This window comes from Cornus florida, unplaced genomic scaffold (genome assembly GCF_030987335.1).
Source record: "Cornus florida cultivar Cherokee Brave unplaced genomic scaffold, ASM3098733v1 CherokeeBrave_3.0.0_Hap2_Chr04, whole genome shotgun sequence".
Taxonomy (NCBI): domain Eukaryota; kingdom Viridiplantae; phylum Streptophyta; class Magnoliopsida; order Cornales; family Cornaceae; genus Cornus; species Cornus florida.
The window spans coordinates 91470281-91488973 of NW_026775574.1; the positions used below are offsets into that span (position 1 = coordinate 91470281).

An 18693-nucleotide genomic window follows, 5' to 3' on the forward strand; every position below is an offset into this window, starting at 1 on the left:
AATTAGTTTGTACTCATTCGGTTGCTTTTTATGGTCTAAGAACAAAAACTAAGTACAGATCATTTGATTTCCAGGAAGCAAATTTGTACTATTTCAGTTAGTGCAATATATATAACCAATTTTTCGGAGGGCTATTTTTTTGTTAGACAAACTAGTCATTGCCAGGTACATAGGGAAAAAAAAAAAAAAAAATCTAGTCATTGCCAACAGTAGCTTATTTTATTCATTAATCATAGCTGCAGTTTCTATTTCTATTGGCGCAAAAAATTATGTATACAAGGGTAGTTTGGTCTTATAAATGGTGTAAAAAAAAACGTTTATATTATTTGTTTATAATTCTTGTGTCCCCTTTAATGAGTCAAATGGTTAAAAAGTAATTTCTTACAAATTTAGAGATCTTGAAAAGGTATCATTTAAGACACAAGCACGTGCACCCATGCTACATCCAAATTTATCACCAACAGTTGGTCCCACTGTACAGAAATTTCAACATTCTCGTAAAATAATTAGTGACATTTATTAGGCCATTTGTACTGGCTTCCGAATTTTGGCTCTCTAAAAATTTCACTTTAGTTTTTTCAAGTGCCATGTCAGCAATTTCAAGAGCCACGTCAGTAGTTTTCGCTCTCCAGAAACATACACTTCATCAGACTCTCCGAATTTTCGCTTTTCGAAAAAAAAAATAATTAAATAAATTAAATTAAATTAAATTTTAAGATTAAAAATAATGAATTAGAATAAGAAAATAAGAATTACAAAATTCTATGGGAATAAGAAAATGAAATTTTAATTTTAATTATTTTTTTTAAAAAAAAAGTTTTACAAAATTGAATTTTTTTAAAAAAATTTACAATATTATAACCTTTAAGGCACTGTTTGTGTCAGCCAAACAGTGCCTTAACGGTCAAATGCACTGTTTATGGCAGTAATTTAAAATTTAAAGCAAATTTTTTTTAAAAAAAAAAATCAAATTTTAAGGGGAAAAAACAAAAAAAAAAGGTTTTTTAATTTATTTTTGGCACAAATAATTTATTTTTTGGACAAACAATGTCTAAACAATATATTTTTTTATTTACTGAATTTTATTTTATTTTATTTTTTTAAAAATAAGCTCAAAATAACATATTTTGGGTTTTTTTTAAAAAAAACTAGGCTGCCAAACAGTGCAGGCACTGTTGGCACTGTTGCAGCCTGAAGTAAAAAAAAAAACGAAAAACCGCTTCAGGCTTTGCTAAGGAAAAAGACAAAAAAAAAAATTCCGCGATCGGGCTCGGGCTCTTGGAATATGGCGAGCCGGGCCGCGAGTTGTTGTGGGCCCCGCCCAATTCCGCGAGGCTGTTGGAGTGAGTTTGGTTTGTTTGGCTCGCGGAGAGGGCCTTTCGCGAGCCCACTGCGGATACTCTTAGGTTCCATTTGTTTCGAAGTAAAATAATTTTTTTTAAATATTTTTCTTTTTTAAATAAAATATTATTTTATTTTACTTTATCATGTTTGACAAAGTATTACAAGTTGTAAAAATATAATGACAAGTTTAAAAAGTTGATTTAAGAGTTTTTTAAAAAAAAATTGTATTGTTCATTGTTACACTACCGTTGCTAATAAGGAAACATGTAAAAACATTAACATAACATTATATATATATATATATATATATATATATATAGGTAAAGTGGGTTTCATCAATACATTACATTCACACAATTACAAGAGGGTGAATTTTGAAATGTAAAACAATGTCGGTCTAGTAAGTGCGTGACGTGGCACTTTTTGCATGGTATGATTTGCAATGCGGGTGATGTGGCGCGTTTAGCATGGTTTGATCTGCAATGCGGATACAGTGAGAAGGGTGGGTGTTGATTGGTGACAAAGAATAGCATGGTTAACCTAACCTGGTTTGGTCAAACCTCGAACTGCAAAGCCCAGCCCAACAAAACTTCAAAGCCCAACCCAGTATGCTCCTCTCTCTCTCTCTCTCTCTCACTCTCTCTCTCTGGCTTCGAACCGTCCTCCCTCAGCTTCGAAGGCATCGATTGACACAGCAGAAAGGTCAGGGCGTCGATTTCGATTATATTGTTGATTCTGTTTGTTTGGTTGAAGTTTTTATTTATTTCTTTTGGTTGATTATTCACATTGACAGCTTCAATTTTGAGAGTTACATATGTTTCCAAATGTTTCTGAGAAGCAAATCGTGCTCGATTTCCAAGTTTTTTTTTTTTTTTTTTTTGTTTTATGTGGGTTTCATTTATTCATTTACGGGCTCAATTTTTGTTCTCCATCGTGTGATTGTTTAGACAAATTTTAGTTTTGTTCATAATGATTTGGAAACGTGGTTTTACTCCAAAAATTGAATGTGTATCTCCTTTTTTTTTTTAACTCTACTTTGTTCCCTTGAAGTTGAAGAACCAACCTTTGCAAATGTGTTTGCTTTTATCTTTTTGATACACCCTTTATTAATTCAGTGGGTCTCTGATGTCAACAAAAGACGTTTGTGTGATTCTCCTCGGTGCATTTCTGGGTTATACAATTGTCTTTATGTTTAGAGCTTTCTATCTAATTGGAGATTTTGACTTTACACCACGTCTTTATAATGTGGTTGATTATTGAGTATTTATGTTTATAATCAAAATGAATGTTTGTCCTTGAAAAGATAGTCGTAATTTGATTTTCGAATGGGCTTGAGAAATACACCCTCTGGGTTTGTATTATTGAGTTAATTTACGACTTTTGCTTTCAGATTTGATTGCTTTTATCTATATCAGTTTAATAATCTTTGTGGATAGTAAACAAGGCTAGCATGGCAGCCACAACTCCTACAAGATGATCACATAAAGGAGACCATTCCGAATATCTGTGCTCGTGTGCTGTTTTTCCTATATTTTCAACTTTTTAAGCAAGCTGGTTTTTTTCCCCTTGATTGGGAAGCTATACAACCAAAATGAACTCTTTTGATGTACTATGGTGGTTTACATGGCATTTTATTGCCATTTTTGCATGAATAGCAAGATACAAATCTTGTTTTGACGTGTCATGTTACCATGTTACTTTTGATGTTCCTTTTTTTATGTTGATCTGAAAATTTTGATCAGCACATCAATAATTAAAATTAGAGCTCAAAGTGCTGGCTTGCTTTCATATAGCGAAGTTCTTCTTGGATTCAATGAGGCCTCTCTAATCTATCAATTTCATCTTAATGCATCTTTTATAGGTGTGCACTTCAGCTGGCCTGGTGTTGCTCTAGCACATCAGTGCTAAGTCTACGGCATCACTCATAAACTCACGACACATTCAAGTGACATATATTGTACTTGTTCATTCACAATGTTGTTTTAGAATTATTGACTTGTTAAAGGTTCTCATTGTGGCCATGGGTTGTGGCCATGGGTGTATGTGGTTTGTTCATGTGTGTTCAGGCATTATGTGTATTCAAGTGACATATATTGTACTTGTTCATTCACAATGTTGTTTTAGAATTATAGACATGTTAAAGGTTCTCATTGTGGTCATGGGTGTATGTGGTTTGTTCATGTGTGGTCAGGCATTATGTGTATTGTGTGTTTGCAGTGTTTTAGCCTTCACTTTATGATAGGACGGTTCACTGAAGAAGAATCAAACTCAATTCATATAGGATGTTTATGCTGGTTAGGAGACTGATTTGATTAAGAATAATTAACAATGCTTCTAAGATTTAATATACTTTTTTTAATACAATTTAGATGAAAATATACATGCCCTATTGGAAGTTGTCAGTGACTGAAACCTTTGTTGGATTAAGCGGTGGGTCTTTTGAATTGGACTGTAGGATTAGATTGAGGAATGTTAGATTCTACAAAATTAGGGAAAGAAGACCAAACGATATTTATACATGTAGAATTCTTAAATTAGAACAAAAGCAAACCTAAAACAAATCAAGTATACAAATATTATTACAAACATGTGTAACACGTATACATGCTCAAGTTTTGTAGACTAAATTTTATAATGTGACTTGGAAGGTTGAACTAGCGCCATGCAATTTGTAAGGTTGTGCCTGGGGAGAATAAAGTTTAGATCACTGCATTTTCATTAAGTTTTATAATTCCAAAAATCACTTTTTAATGACACAATCTCAGATAATTCTTGTAACTCTTTTGTACATTTGACTAATTTCCTATTACATATGACATAACAACTGATAATTTTTTACCAATCCCATACAAATACTCCACCTTATAAAATTTTCAGGTGTCATGACAAAGCAAACAAATTATCAAATTTTCTATTTACATAAACGATCCTAAACAATCCCATGGTAGATCCTATTATTCTGAACGATCCTTTGGCAATCCGACTATGACCCTCTAGTCCCTTTACGATCTTGTAGAGATCTACATGGATTTTTTATTACTTTGGATTTCAAGATTGTATGATCTAGATTGCAATTTTGATTACCATGCCCTCTTGTGAGTTTTACTAATGCACCCACAGCACTATTTTTAATTGTCATGTAGAGGAAATTTATTGCATGGTGAAAAAAAAAAAAAAAATTTATTGCATGGTGAAAAGATGTTAAATCTAACATAACAGAAAAAGATGAATTCATGGGACTGTTGTAAACCAATGTGGAAGGTTGTCATTTTATAAATACTTCAGTGAGTACTGTTGTTCTGTTAATACACAGCCAAGCACCATGGAGCTTAATATTAAGTGGAAAAGAAATTGAAGAAGGGGAATAACAAGTACTCGTCAAGTCTTCGATTAAAAAAGGAAATTCTTTCGCAACTACGTAAACTACATCAGCTTTGTCTTTCAGGGCTTCGAGAAATGGATCTTATCATCAGATGCAATCTGCTTTGTTTTATCCTTTAAAGTACAGTTGGTTATCTTTCAAAAGTTGTAGGTTGATCATTTCATTACAATTTATATCATAATTTGTTTGCTTAATTCTCCCTTGCTGTATACATTGCTATCTGACATTCCTGAATTTTAAATATTGGAGTACATTGAAGTGGTATCTTACTTCCAGAACAATTTTCGTCATGTAACAGGGTTATGTTGATCATCGTCGATCTAAAATGGTTCGGTGGTTGTGGAGTAGGACAGGATGCTCTCGTTTGCTCTATGGATGTGAGATGGGATTTAATCGCCAGCAGAAAGCCAGTCTGGTGAATGTAAGGTTAAAATGGGTGAAAGATAGGGTATTGGATGCTGTTGTGGCAGGTGATAGGGATCTAAGAGCTGCCAGCACTCTTGTTTCCATAATATCTGCGAATCCTCATTGTTGCCTCCCAGTTTACCACCTCTCCCACCAAAGAGGGCAACTCAGTCTCCCCCACGATCTTAAGATTTCCACTTTTATGAGGAGATATCCCACTATTTTCGATGAGTTTCATGTTCGTGACAGTGGAGGTACTAGAGTTCCCTGGTTCCGCTTGACTCCTAAAGCACTAGATCTCCATCAAGAAGAACTCGGTATCTACCAAAATTGTGAGATGGATCTTCTTGACAGGCTCCGCAAGCTGCTCATGCTCACCAAAGATAGAATTCTTCCTCTACAGACGATTGACCAGCTAAAATGGGACATTGGTTTGCCATTTGATTTCCCTCATTCATTGATTCCCCATCACCCAGATATATTTTCTTTGATTCACCTACCTGATAATCGTGTTGGCTTGAAACTCCTATCCTGGGATGTTAACCTTGCTGTGTCTCAATTGGAAAAGAGTGCTGCTTTGCAGCAAAGGGAAAAAGATGTTGAAAATGGCAGCTTAGCATTTCCAATTGGATTCACAAGGGGTTTCGGATTGAAGAGAAAATGCATGGTGTGGTTAGAAGAGTGGCAGAGGCTCCCTTATACTTCTCCTTTTTCAGATGCCTCTCACTTAGATCCACGTACAGATGTAACTGAGAAGAGAATTGTTGGTGTCTTTCATGAGCTTCTCCACCTCACCATACAAAAGAAAACAGAGCGCAAGAATGTGAGCAATCTCCGTAAACCACTGGCCTTGCCACAGAAGTTCACGAAGGTGTTCGAACGCCATCCTGGCATATTCTACATTTCTAAGAAGTGTGACACCCAAACTGTTGTTCTTAGGGAAGCTTACGACCATCATCAACTAATCCAGAGACACCCCCTTGTTGACAACAGGGAAAAGTTTGAAAGTATGATGAAGGAAGGGTTTCTGGATAGGAGCAGGGGCTTATACAAGAGAAACAGAGATGCTGTTGTTGAGGAGGATCGATTTAGGAATGTTTTTAGTAATGAACTCAGTGACAATGGATTCAAAAATGAAGGAGAATCAGATGATTCAGATTGTAATTTTCTTTCAGAATATGAATCAGATGAAACCATAGATGATCCTTGCTAAATTCAGCAGATGCTTTTAGCAGTTAGCTCAAATCTCCGCGGCAACGTGAGACAACTAATGGAAAAGGTATTCCCTGGTAACCTAATCCTATCCTGCCAAATATTAATAGAATTTGGGAGTAATCTTTTACAAGATGAGTTTGTGATGATTGTCTTTAGCATCATGACGAAGCAGGAAACAACTTGTTTTGACGGAGGAGAGAGAACTAGGAGAAGAGAATTATTTTAGAAGTACTGCATCTGATTTTGATTGTATCTCAGATCTGGTTTTTCTCATAAAGTCAACCATTTTAGTTGAAGAACTGAATCTATAGATCAACTGGAAGATGTTACCATGAGTCCATGAAGGATATCTAAATGGACCAATAATCTTAAGGAGCTTTGGGAAAACAAGCTGGGATTAAATTTATAGTGATTCTTATATATGGGATGACCATTTGGACTTCACGGTTTTCATTTTTTAATGTGTTACAATAATTTAGTTTTTCATTTCTGGCATTATGTATCAGAAGTATTTGGGCCCCACATGAGTGCGGCTGTGCTAGATTGTATTCAGAATATTCAAGCACAGTCTCCATAGTGAATGGACTTTGAATATGCTCTGCACCAAGGTTTTTTGGATAAAGCAACTCTTATTTTTGTTGAAAGAATATTTAAACTTAAGAGAGAAATTGTGCGCGCGCACAAGTTGGTGTTTGTGCATCTTTTTTTTCCCTAAGCTTGTTTGTGCATCTTTTTTTCCCTCTTGTTGTCCTTTTGGTTTCTGTAGAAGCATTCAACCTAGTTAATATGTCAAATGCACAAATTGAAATGATTCATCATAATGGCCAATTTCCATGGCAAGGTTATTCCTTTCCTGGAATTTGATTATTTTTCAGCATTCCTCCTGTTGGTGAGATCAAGGGGAAAAAGATTAAGTTTTGTGATCTTTTCAACAAGAAAACAAGTTTTTAGCATATAGTTTAGATATCTAGTATTGATGCTGGAAGTTTCAATTTTTCTTTATTTTGGAATTGATGTTGTGGCATTGAAAGTATTTTCATCTCCTGTTTGTACAATTTCCCATACCATGATTGCTGTTGGAAATTTTAAATTGCTCTGACTTTTCTATTGAATTAACTGAACTTTTATTTTTTTGTCATATTTATGAAACTCCCAGACTACTCCCAAATATCCTTCAAATTTAGGAAAATTGTAGTTACTGAAGAAAAAAAATAGAAAACAAAAAAAAAAAAAAAAATCCAGATTGTGACAATTTCTGGATAACAGGTCTCTGCTAAACCTTGGCACCAAGGTTCATCCTTCCGAAGTGCATGATCACAGTGGATGATTCTGCTTTAAAGACCATCAATCAAGTGAGTCTCACCTATTGAACAGGGGCTGGCTTTGCCAAGGGATAATAAGGCCATAAGGGAGAGGTTGGATGCTAACGTTGCCTGTCATATGGTCCAATCATTCTCTATGAGTTTTTCCTTTTTCTTCCGTATTTTATACGTAGAAAAGATCTTCACATCTAACGAACACTTTGTTCTCTCCTTTATGCAGGGCTATTTGGCTTTTATACACTTAGCTTGACACTTCTGTAATGTTGGCATGGAGACGTGATCATTTGGAGAGAGAAGAGTTTGCTGAACTAATTCAGAAACTCGTGGCTGAGAAAAAGTAATGTGGGGCTGAGAAGATAAAGTCCGATTGGCAGCTTCTGGAAGAGGACATGGTTGAATTGAAAACGGCTTTCAAGATTGGAAGGGTATGACCATTGGGAAAGGCTAAACATATGACCATTATCATGGATGACTGCTATAGTGAAGGTACAAGCGGGTTTATTCTGTTGGATTCAGCATTCCAGTAAACCAGGTCTGGATCCCCTCAACCCCTCTTTGTGTATGGGTTCGTCCTGTTACTGTTCATACTTCATATTGAGGCTGTTAATGAATCGATCAGACCTACATTAAAAGGCACCTTGGTCTTTTTGTAGTTTTGCTTTTTAAGATGATTAATTGTCACAAATTAACTGAACACAGATTGTAAATATTTCCTTTGTTTCAACTTTCATGGTAAAACATTCTTTTACATAAATCTAGTCTTGTCTAAACACTTCAAATTCAAGGCTCTACCTGGAAAAGAGGATTCTAAAACTCTAAACTCCTTGGACCTCAAGTCATACGGACACATACAGTGGGAAACCTAGTTTCTAATATCAAGTTTAAGGGCCATAAAAGCTTGTTTACTCAATCTTTTGTTCTTCATAAAATGGAGCAGTTCATGGGCAACTAGAGATACTATTAGTTATTTGCCTTCCAGCAACAAAGGCACTTTGATCTTCTCTAATAATAGAGATAAGGACTGATTGGAGCCTATTGATAATTTGAAATGATCTTATAAGACACATTATGCAAAGAAATAAGGCAATAATAGCCAACTAAAGTTGGATATTCTACTTTTAGGAATAAGAACAATATTTGTGTGGCATATGATTATTCTCCTTCTTCTAATAGTACTAGTTGCATGATTTTTATTTTTTATTTTTTTGAATTTCTGTCTCTGAGCTGCAACAACTGAAGTTTGGATTTTTGCTTCCAATAAACTTCTTCTTCACTCCATTAATTATGAAGCTCATTTTAAAGTTGTTTCATTTTGGTAGCATCACAATTGGTGCGTTGTATCCTCTTTCAACGAGAAAAGCTGAACTTCCATTGCCTATATTTTCTGTCTGGAGTTCCAACTCTGATTTCTGGCCCACTTGATCAATTTATGCTTCCAACTCTTAGACATTTTTTGGAGAATTAAAATAGATTAGAATCATGAAATTTGTTATCCCAAGCTTCCATGACAATAATGACTTCGCATTTTGCTAGGCTTCTTGTTGATAGGGGAAGCATCTAACACCAGAGCATAGCAGTGATCGGATCCAACAGTAGCAACATAATTATTAGCATTTGATGTTGAAACCGCCACTCTTGTTATTTACAAGTGAATTAAATTACAGAAATTAGTAGCTGTCTCCCCAAACACTATGCTCTGCTCTTAGGTAATCCCATTGTGCAGCACTGTTGGAATGATCAATAGTAGCATACTTTGGATTGCAAGATTGTGTGATCTAGATTGCAATTTTGATTACTATGCCCTCTTGTGAGTTTTTACTTGTGCACTATGGTCCAGAGCAATATTTTTAATTTTCATGTAGAGGAAGTTTATTGCATGATGAAGACGTAAAATCCATCATAAACAGAAAAAGACGAATTTATTGCACTGTTGTAGACCAATGTGGAAGGTTTGTTGTATATACACATTTCATACATACTTCAGTGAGTACTTGTTGTTCGGTTGATACACAGCCAAGCACCGTGGAACTTAGTATAAAGTGGAAAAGAAATTCTAGAAAAATAGATGCGATCTGTTTTATCCTTAAATACAGTTGGAAATCTTTGCAAAGTTGTAGGTTGATCATTTGAATATAATTTATAAGTGGATCCTAACATAATCTGCATGCTTAATGTTCTCCTGCTATATCCATTGCAATCTTGACTTTCCTAACTTTAAATATTAGAGTACATTGAAGTGGTATCTCAGTTCCAAACCAATTTTTGTCATCTAACAGGGGTATGTTGATCATCATGTAAAATGGTTTGGTGGTTGTGGAGTAGGGCAGGATGCTCTCATTTTCTCTATTGATGTGATATGGGATTCAATTGCCAGCAGAAAGCCATTCAGCTCTTGCTCTTCTAGATTTAATCTAATGTTAAAATGGGGTGCAAGATAGGGAATTGGATGCCATTCTGGCAGGTGATAGGGATCTAAGAACTGCCAGCATCCTTGTTTCCATAATATCCTCAAATCCTCGTTGTTGTCTCCCAGTTTACCACCTCTCCCACCAAAGATCTTAAGGTTTCCACCTTTATGAGGAGATATCCCACAAATTTTGATGAATTTCATGTTCTTGACAGTGGAGGCACTAGTGTTCCCCGGTTCCACTTGACTCCTAAAGCACTAGATCCCCATTAAGAAGAACTCGGTATTTGGTTCCACTTGACTCCTAATCGATGAATTTCATGTTCTTGATTGTGAGATGGATCTTCGCAAGCTGCTCGTGCTCACCAAAGATGGGACTCTTCCTGTACAAACAATTAACCAGCTAAATTGGGTCATTGGTTTGCCATTTGATTACCCTCATTCCTTGATTCCCCATCACTCAGATTGTTTTTCTTTGGTTCATCTACCTGATCATGTTGGCTTGAAACTCCTATCCTGGCTGGCTTTGCCACAGACGTTCACAAAGGTGTTTGAATGCCATCCTGGCATATTCTACATTTCTAAGAAGCGTTACAACCAAACTGTCATCAACTAAACCAGAAATACCCCCTTGTTGACAACAGGGAAAAGTTTGCAATTATGATGAAGGAAGGGTTCTGGATAGGAGCAGGGGCTTATGCAAGAGAAACAGAGATTCTGTTGTTGAGGAGGATTGATTAAGTATGTTTGTAGTAATGCCCTCAATGACAATGGGTTCAAAAATGGAGAATCAGATGATTCAGATTGTAATCTGCTCTCAGAGTATGAATCAGATTATTCAGATTGCTAAATTCGGCTGATACTGTTAGCAGTTAGCCTTCATGGAAAGTTTTGAAACCACATAGTGCATCAACGGCATTTACCATATTTGTAGTACAATATCATTCATTCAATTTGATGCTGCACCTCATTAAATATTATATCATCCATGGGCATGTTATATATGCAATTATGCATTTTGAGTTCAATTGAAATGATTCCTGCTCTGCACACCAAGTTTGAGCATCCATTTCGTATGATCTTCTACTCGAATTGAACTTTCAGTGAGATATCTAAATGATATGTGGTGGATTAGCTGCTGGTGGTAAAAGCTAAGGATTACCTGCTACATAAACGTGAAAGGTGATCCAAGAACTCAAATCTCCGTTGCAATGTCAAACAACTAATGGAAAAGGTATTCCCTGGTAACCTAATCCTTTCCCACCAAATATTAATAGAATTTGGGAATCATCTTTTACAAAACGAGTTTGTGATGATTGTCTTAAGCGTCATGAGGAAGCAGGAAACAACTTGTTTTGATGGAGGATAGAGAACTAGGAGAAGAGATCTATTTTAGAAGTACTGTATTTGATTTTGATTGTATCTCAGATCTGGTTTTTCTCATAAAATTAACCATTTTAGTTGAAGAACTGGGAAGATGTAACCTTGAGTCCATGAAGGATTTATCTGAATGGACCAATAATCATAAGGAGCTTTGGGAAAACAAGCTATTCTTATCTATGGAATGACCATTTGGACTTCACAGTTTTCATTTTTTGATATGTTACAATAATTTAGATTTTCATTTCTGGCATTACGTATCAGAAGTATTTGGGCCCCACATGGGTGCAGCAGTGCTAGAAGGTATTCAGAATATTCAAGTACAGTCTCCATAATGAATGGACTTTGAACATGCTTTGCGGCAAGGCTTTTTGGATAAAGCAACTCATATTTTTGTTGGAAGAATATTTTAACTTAAAGAGAGAAATTGTGCGCGCTCACATGTGGGTGTTTGTGCATCTCATTTTCCTCTTGTTGTCCTTTGGGTTTCTGTAGAAGCATTCAACCTAGTTAATATTTCAAATCTAAAAATTGAAATGATTCATCATAATGGCCAATTTCCATGGTAAGGTTATTCCTTTCCTGGAGTTTGATTATTTTGCCGCATTCCTGTTGTTGAGATCTAGGGGAAAAAAGATTTAAGTTTTGTGATCTTTTCAACAAGCGAAAATAAGTTTTTAGCATATAGTTTATATATCTAGTATTGATGCTGGAAGTTTCAATTTTTCTTTATTTTGGAATTGATATAGTGGAATTGAAGGTATTATTATCTCCTGTTTTTACAATTTCCCATACCATGATTGCTGTTGGAAATTTTCAGTTACTCTGATTTTTCCATTGAATTAACTGAACTTTTATTTATTTATCATATTTATGTAACTCCCCGACTACTCCCAAATATTCTTCATATTTAGGAAAAATTCTAGTTACTTGAGAAGGAGGAAAAAATCCTGGTTGTGACAATATCTGGATAACAGGTCTCTGCTAAACCTTGGCACCAAGGTTCATCCTTCCTAAGTGCATGGTCACAGACTCACGGTGGATGATTCTGCTTTACAGACACCGTCAATTGTGTCTCACCTATTGAACAGGGGCTGGCTTTGCCAAGGGATAATAGGGCCATACGGGAGAGGCTGGATGCTAACGTTGTCTACCATATGGTCCAATCATTCTCTGTAAGTTTTTCCTTTTTCTTCCTTATACTTGCCAAAGATTTTCACATATAATGAACACTTTGTTCTCTTCTTTATGCAGTGCTCTTTGACTACATTATACACTTAGCTTGACAGTTCTGTAATGTTGGCATAGAGACGTGATCATTTGGAGAGGGACGAGTTTGCTGAACTACATAATTTGGGAATTCATGGCTGAGAAAAAGTAATATGGTGATGAGAAGACAACGTCTGATCAGTTGCCATTGGCATGGATGACTGCTATATTGATGGTGCAAGCAGGTTTATTCTGTCGGATTCAGCGTTCCAATAAACCAGGTCTGGATCCCCTCAACCCCTCTTCCTGCAGAGGGCCAACAGATCGAAGATGAGGCTGGCAAAGTGCAAGTTTGTATGTATTCGTGCTGTTACTGTTCAAAGCGAGGCTGCTACTGAATCAATCAGATCAACATTATAAGGCACCTTGGTGGTTTTGTAATTTTGATTTTTAAGATGATTAATTGTCCCAAATTAACTGAACACAAATTGTAAATATTTCCTTTGTTTCAACTTTCATGGTAAAACTTTCTTTTACATAAATCTAGTCTTTTGTCTAAAACGGTGTGTTTAGACCTTTTGTACTTGTAATCACTGGAAATAAGGACTTCTGTACCAAGAGGGCAGGTATATATATTTATGATCAGAGGTTTTTTAGCCACTGCTGCATAGATTGGGGGGACATGGAAAATGAAGTGTTCCACAGATTCAACAGATTGAAGATGGGGCTGGCAATGTACAAGTTCTACTCATTTGTTTCTTTTTTTCTTTCTTCTGGTTTCTCCCTTTTTTAGGGAGTGATGTAACTTCGTTGAATGTATGAGAAAGATATTTTCTCATGGGATCCCTTGCACATAAATAACCATTCCCTGTTGGCTTCTGCTATATGTTTATGAGCTTTGTGTGTATGCAGAAGAAGGTAGTGCAAAATGACATATATTAAATGGTCAATGCAGATCATATGTTTAATGGATCCAGTGAAGCATTTGTGGGGAGTTGAAAAAATGAATGGCATTTAGTTTTCTACTGAATGAAATGATTTCTGTTACTATCTGTAATAGATACAAAGAAAGATAAATGTGACAGAATATTAGTATCAGAGAAAGGATTTATGAGACTTCTAGATGGATTTACGAGACCTCTAGTTTCACCTCACCATTGACGATCACGGAAAATACAATTTTTTGAGATATTTAAAAAATCAAATTAGTCATTTAATAAAATTTTTAATCCAATAATTAAATAAGGAGAGGTCATATATAGGAATATATATTTATTTTCAAGTTAAAGCAAATTGTATGGATAATTAGATTTTAAATCCCTAAATTTAACAATTTAAGGATGTGTATATTATTAATTAACAAATTTAGATTAATAGTAGATTCTATTTTAAAAATTATAAGAACTTGGATTTGGGCATGAGACTATAAATGGACATTTTTCTCGCTGTTTTAAGCAGTGACTAGAGTATCCTCTCTCTGTTTTATTAAATCATCTCTCTGCTTTATTAATCTGTTTTATTAAACCCTCTCTCCAAACCGGGCCCAATATAAACCTCTTGTCTTCCTTGACTCGCAAGTCAGGAAACCCTACCTCCGCATCAATCACTCTCGTGGGTCGGCGGCTTCTTCTTCTTCTGTTTCTGTATTGTAAGCATTGAAGAAATTTGGCTATATATATTGAAGACCGAGTCTTTCTTTTCTTGCAAGTCTAGTCGGTTTTCACTGAGCAATTGGAAACCTATTTGGAAACCTGCCTTCACTGCGCAATTGGAAACCTATTTCACTGCGCAATTGGAAACCTGTCTTCACAATTGGAAACCTATTTCACTGCGCAATTGGAAACCTGTATTCACTGCGCAATTGGAAACCTATTTCACTGCGCAAAACTTGTCTTTCTTTTCTTGCAAGTCTTACAGAGGAAACCTTACCAATATTGCAAACCGCCTCAATCAATTCACTGCGCAAAACTCACGTCGGTGGTGGTGTTCTTCTTCTTCTTCTGTATCGCTCCTCTGTATTTGATTCCGTAATTCTGTGAGCCCTCTTTTTCTCATTCAACCTTTTTTACGTCACTGCAACTACCGTCTCTATCATTCTCCTTCTTCTTCTGTAATTGGAAGGTGTCCCATTTTTTCTCAATGAATTCATCTGTTTCCAATCACGAGATGTTTTTCATTCCACTAGGATTTCACTTCGACCCCACAGAAGTTGAAATCCTCCATTACCTTAGCAGAAAAGTGAAGGGTGAGAGAATGCCTGAGGGTGTAATATTGGACGTTGATCTTTACGGCAAAGCTCCCTGGGACATATTAAAAAAGGAAGATCCATGGCATACTATTAGCAAGAATAATTGTCAATTTGTTATCTACGTCTTCACTAAGTTGAAAAAAATTGGCGATAAGAAGAGAGTTGTAAGGAGAGCCGGGTGTGGGACTTGGGATGGGCAAAACAAGCCTGAGGAAATTTATAATAGACATAAACAGCTTATTGGATCTAAGAAAATGTTGGCTTTTGAAGCAAATATCAAGAAAGATGAGTGGTCAACCATGCCAAGAGGTCATTGGACTATGCATGAGTATTCGCTAGGCGGTGTGAGTTTGGATGGGCTAGAAGATGGTAGTGATCAAGATTATGTCGTTTGCAAGATAAAAAGGGATGATTCAAAATTTCTGAGGAGAGCACCAAAGCATGTTCGTGAGGTATCAAAAGAAGAAAACCCTAGTCGGAAGAAGAAGAAGATGCGATATGATCATGATGAGGCCTCTGCAAGTACTCCTCCACAAAAGACTCTGCTTGCGTCTTCCGATTTTCAACCTCTCCCAGCATATTATGATGAGACTGCCAAACACTTTGATCTGCCCAACATCAACTCTTGTGGTACAATAGAAGGCCTGCAGCAAGTAGACTCATTTTTTGACAATTTTGATGCAACTGCAACGTCTTCCGATATTCAGACACAGCTGCCACCACATGATGATGATATCAGTACAATGAACTCTTGTGATACAGTGCAAGACCAAGACCTGCAGCAGATTGAGTCATTTTTTGGCGACTTTGATTTTGAAACTGATTTCTTTGATTTAGAGATGGAGGCACGCATTAAGGCTTTTTCTGAAAGTCTTTTGTCTTAAGATGATGATCTTGTATGTGTTGTTACTAGTTCTTCCTTTTGTTCATTGTTCATTATTCATTGCTTTTGTAAAGTACTCGTGAATGTTTGTTTTCTGTGTGTGTGCCTCTTAGATGTATTTTCCTGATAGTTTCGAATGAGGAAATTTGAGCTTTTTTTTCCCGGCTCGGTGAATTGTCAATAATATGTCTGATTATCTATTATTGGTGATAAATTCATAAATTTCTACTGGACTTAGACTTGGTCCAGATCATGGTTCCTGATCATTGGATTAGAAAACAACATTTGTCAATATTTAGTTCATTTTTTACAAACTAAATGTTTTTGAGTTTCTTGAAATTTTAATAATTTTGTTTGGATTTTTTATCTTCATGCTTGAAAGTTTGATTGTAAATTAATGTTTTTATTAGGTAGATGCCACTGGATGCCATGCCATGCACCTTCACAATTTTTTGAGCGTTATATTCATTCAATTCTGACATGTTATAGGTGAATGGGAGAGCATTCTTATCTAATTCATTAAGGTATAAACGTCAGACTTTTTGAAGCCAATATTAAATTCTGAATGATGTCTTGTGAGCAGTGCTTAATTTGTGTTTCTAAAGACTTTTAGATACCATTGTTGAAGGCATATGTGCTTGTATTTTTAGCTTTTAGTTTGTTCCACTTGGCTTGGTTTAATCAAGGATGACTTAACACAGGTTGCTTCCTATCATTTTGTGGGTTTTGTGAGAGGGAAGTAAATGCCCCTTTGTGGGTTTTCAATGCATCTACTCTTTTACTTGGTTTTATTTCATCAGTTTCTTGTCACTTTGACAAAGATCCAATCAGACCTTTGCATTTGGCCGTTGATTTTTGGCTCACAAAACTGTTTTCATGACTAATTTGGTCAAGATTTTGTTTATAACCTATTTTTTCTCATATTATGACTGATTTTCATCCCATCTGAAATTTCTTGAATCCTTTGTGAGTTGGTTCACTTAAAATCATCCTCAATTTGAATGTGAACTTGTGGGGTTCCTAATTGATAAATTTTGGAATTTCATTCTTTTTTCTTATTTTTTCTCTCCATTGTAGCTTTAACACCTTAGACCTTTAACACCTTGAAAAAAAGCCATGCAACTCTCCATTGTAGCTTCATTCAGAGAGAATAATATAACTTCTTTCTCTGGCAACAACTGATTTTGACTTAATACTTGTAAAGTATGCATTGTCTGGACAATCCCAACTTAGAGACATCAAATTGAGCTCAAATCCTTAGCCGTACAGCAATGGATCCGAGATCACACACGTGTGGGTCTCCACACTTGTAAAGGCTGTGATCCGTTGGATGTGGTACACCTACCGAAGAGGATCCCTGGATTATGCCTGAAAAGGGTGTCTGCCCTCCAATCTACATTAGGGAAACTTTTGAACATGCATTTGAAAAGGCTGGCAAGTTGAAGACAGCTCGTGAATTGCTTAAGAAAATTGACGAAGTAATCTGCAAAACAGTGGAGACAGAAATTAAAGGTTCTGAACAGTTATGTGCAAGAAGTGATTGTGAGTCTCTATTACTTGATAATATAAAGAATAGCCTACGTAGGAGTAACTGCATTCATAATAAGAGTAACACTGTATATATTTATTAATCCATGTATACATATAGGATAATCCTGATTATCTGCATCAAATATATATATATATATATATATATATATATATATATATATATATGCATCCAAGTTTTCTTGATTATTCATTGCTGGCATTAGACATTTCTGAGATGGTTGACAGACTCCTATATATTGCAGCATCCGTGTTAATTTATTTTGAATTGTCCAGTGTCTACATTAGGCCATCATTAAGGAAAAGAGAAGAGGATGAGCTGTATCACAGTTCAATTAGCTTACGATAGGAGCTCATCAAATTGTCAGGGTCTTGCTTCTATGTTCAAGGATAGTTGACATTCCAGAGTTGCATGGGTTTGGAGTAGGTATGTGTCACTTAGTTTCAGTCTTAACTCTTTATTTCAGATTTTTTCATTCATGCAAGTTGATTATATAGCAGTGTCTTCAGTTACCATGGTGCTTGAATTTTAGATTACCCCCTTTTGTTCTCCTGGCCTTGTTACCATAGTCAGACTAATATCAAGTATCAAAAATAAAATGTTCGACAAGAATTGAATAAAGTCTTATCTGTAATTTATTTGTCCTTAAGAATTGAAAGGAATATAACTCGAGGAGATGCAAAAGTGGTTGTAGTTCATAAGCTTCTGATTCAGTTTTACTTGCTTCGAATTTATTTTGGAGACAAAATAGTCTGGTAATTTTCAGATTTTATAGACATTGGTTTCACTGGTTGAAACTCTTTAGCATTGTGTGATGTAGTGCCTATCCAGTGTGCCATTGTTGCGAGTTCAAGCCTAAAAGCAGTCGCTTTCAGTCCTCTATCCCCAGGACTTTGCTCTAAAGCTGGGTAATGTCTCTGTGTTTGTGGGAACTCGGTGTGATGCTTTGCATATTATACCTTTTTTTTCTTCTTTTCGTAAATTATTTGCTCTATACTAGCCTTCAGAATCCATTACCAGACATGCATGTGATTTGAAACATTAAAATTGATTTTTAAATATCTGCTATGATAACTTAACACAGGTTGCTTCCTTTCATTTTGTGGGTTTTGTGAGAGGGCAGTAAATGACCCTTTGTGGGTTTTCAATGGATCTACTTTTTACATGGTTTTATTTCATCAGTTTCTTGTCAGGCTTTGACAAAGATCTAATCAGACCTTTCCATTTGGCCGTTGATTTTTCGATCACAAAAATGTTTTCATGACTACCTAAATTTTCCCATGTTATGACTGATTTTCATCCCATCTGAAATTTCTTAAATCCTTTGTGAGTTGGTTCACTTAAAATCA

At 35.7% G+C, this 18693-nt stretch overlaps 1 protein-coding gene and 2 pseudogenes across 1 annotated transcript; all 3 read left to right on the forward strand.

Annotated features, from left to right (window-relative positions):
• The window catches only part of LOC132302323 (uncharacterized), a 99941-nt pseudogene that overhangs the window by 61994 nt on the left and 19254 nt on the right, over nucleotides 1–18693 (forward strand).
• Nucleotides 1963–6675, forward strand: LOC132303899 (protein WHAT'S THIS FACTOR 9, mitochondrial-like). Its single transcript, XM_059801347.1, has 2 exons — nucleotides 1963–2046; nucleotides 5025–6675. Exon 2 carries the CDS (start codon nucleotides 5052–5054, stop codon nucleotides 6342–6344), a length of 1293 nt encoding a protein of 430 aa, XP_059657330.1. The 5' UTR covers nucleotides 1963–2046; nucleotides 5025–5051; the 3' UTR covers nucleotides 6345–6675.
• Nucleotides 10082–13548, forward strand: LOC132304576 (protein WHAT'S THIS FACTOR 9, mitochondrial-like; annotated as a pseudogene).

What these genes read in the sequence shown, in the direction of transcription:
- LOC132303899 (XM_059801347.1), top strand. Translation starts at nt 5,052, where the DNA reads ATGGTTCGGTGGTTGTGGAGTAGGACAGGATGCTCTCGTTTGCTCTAT.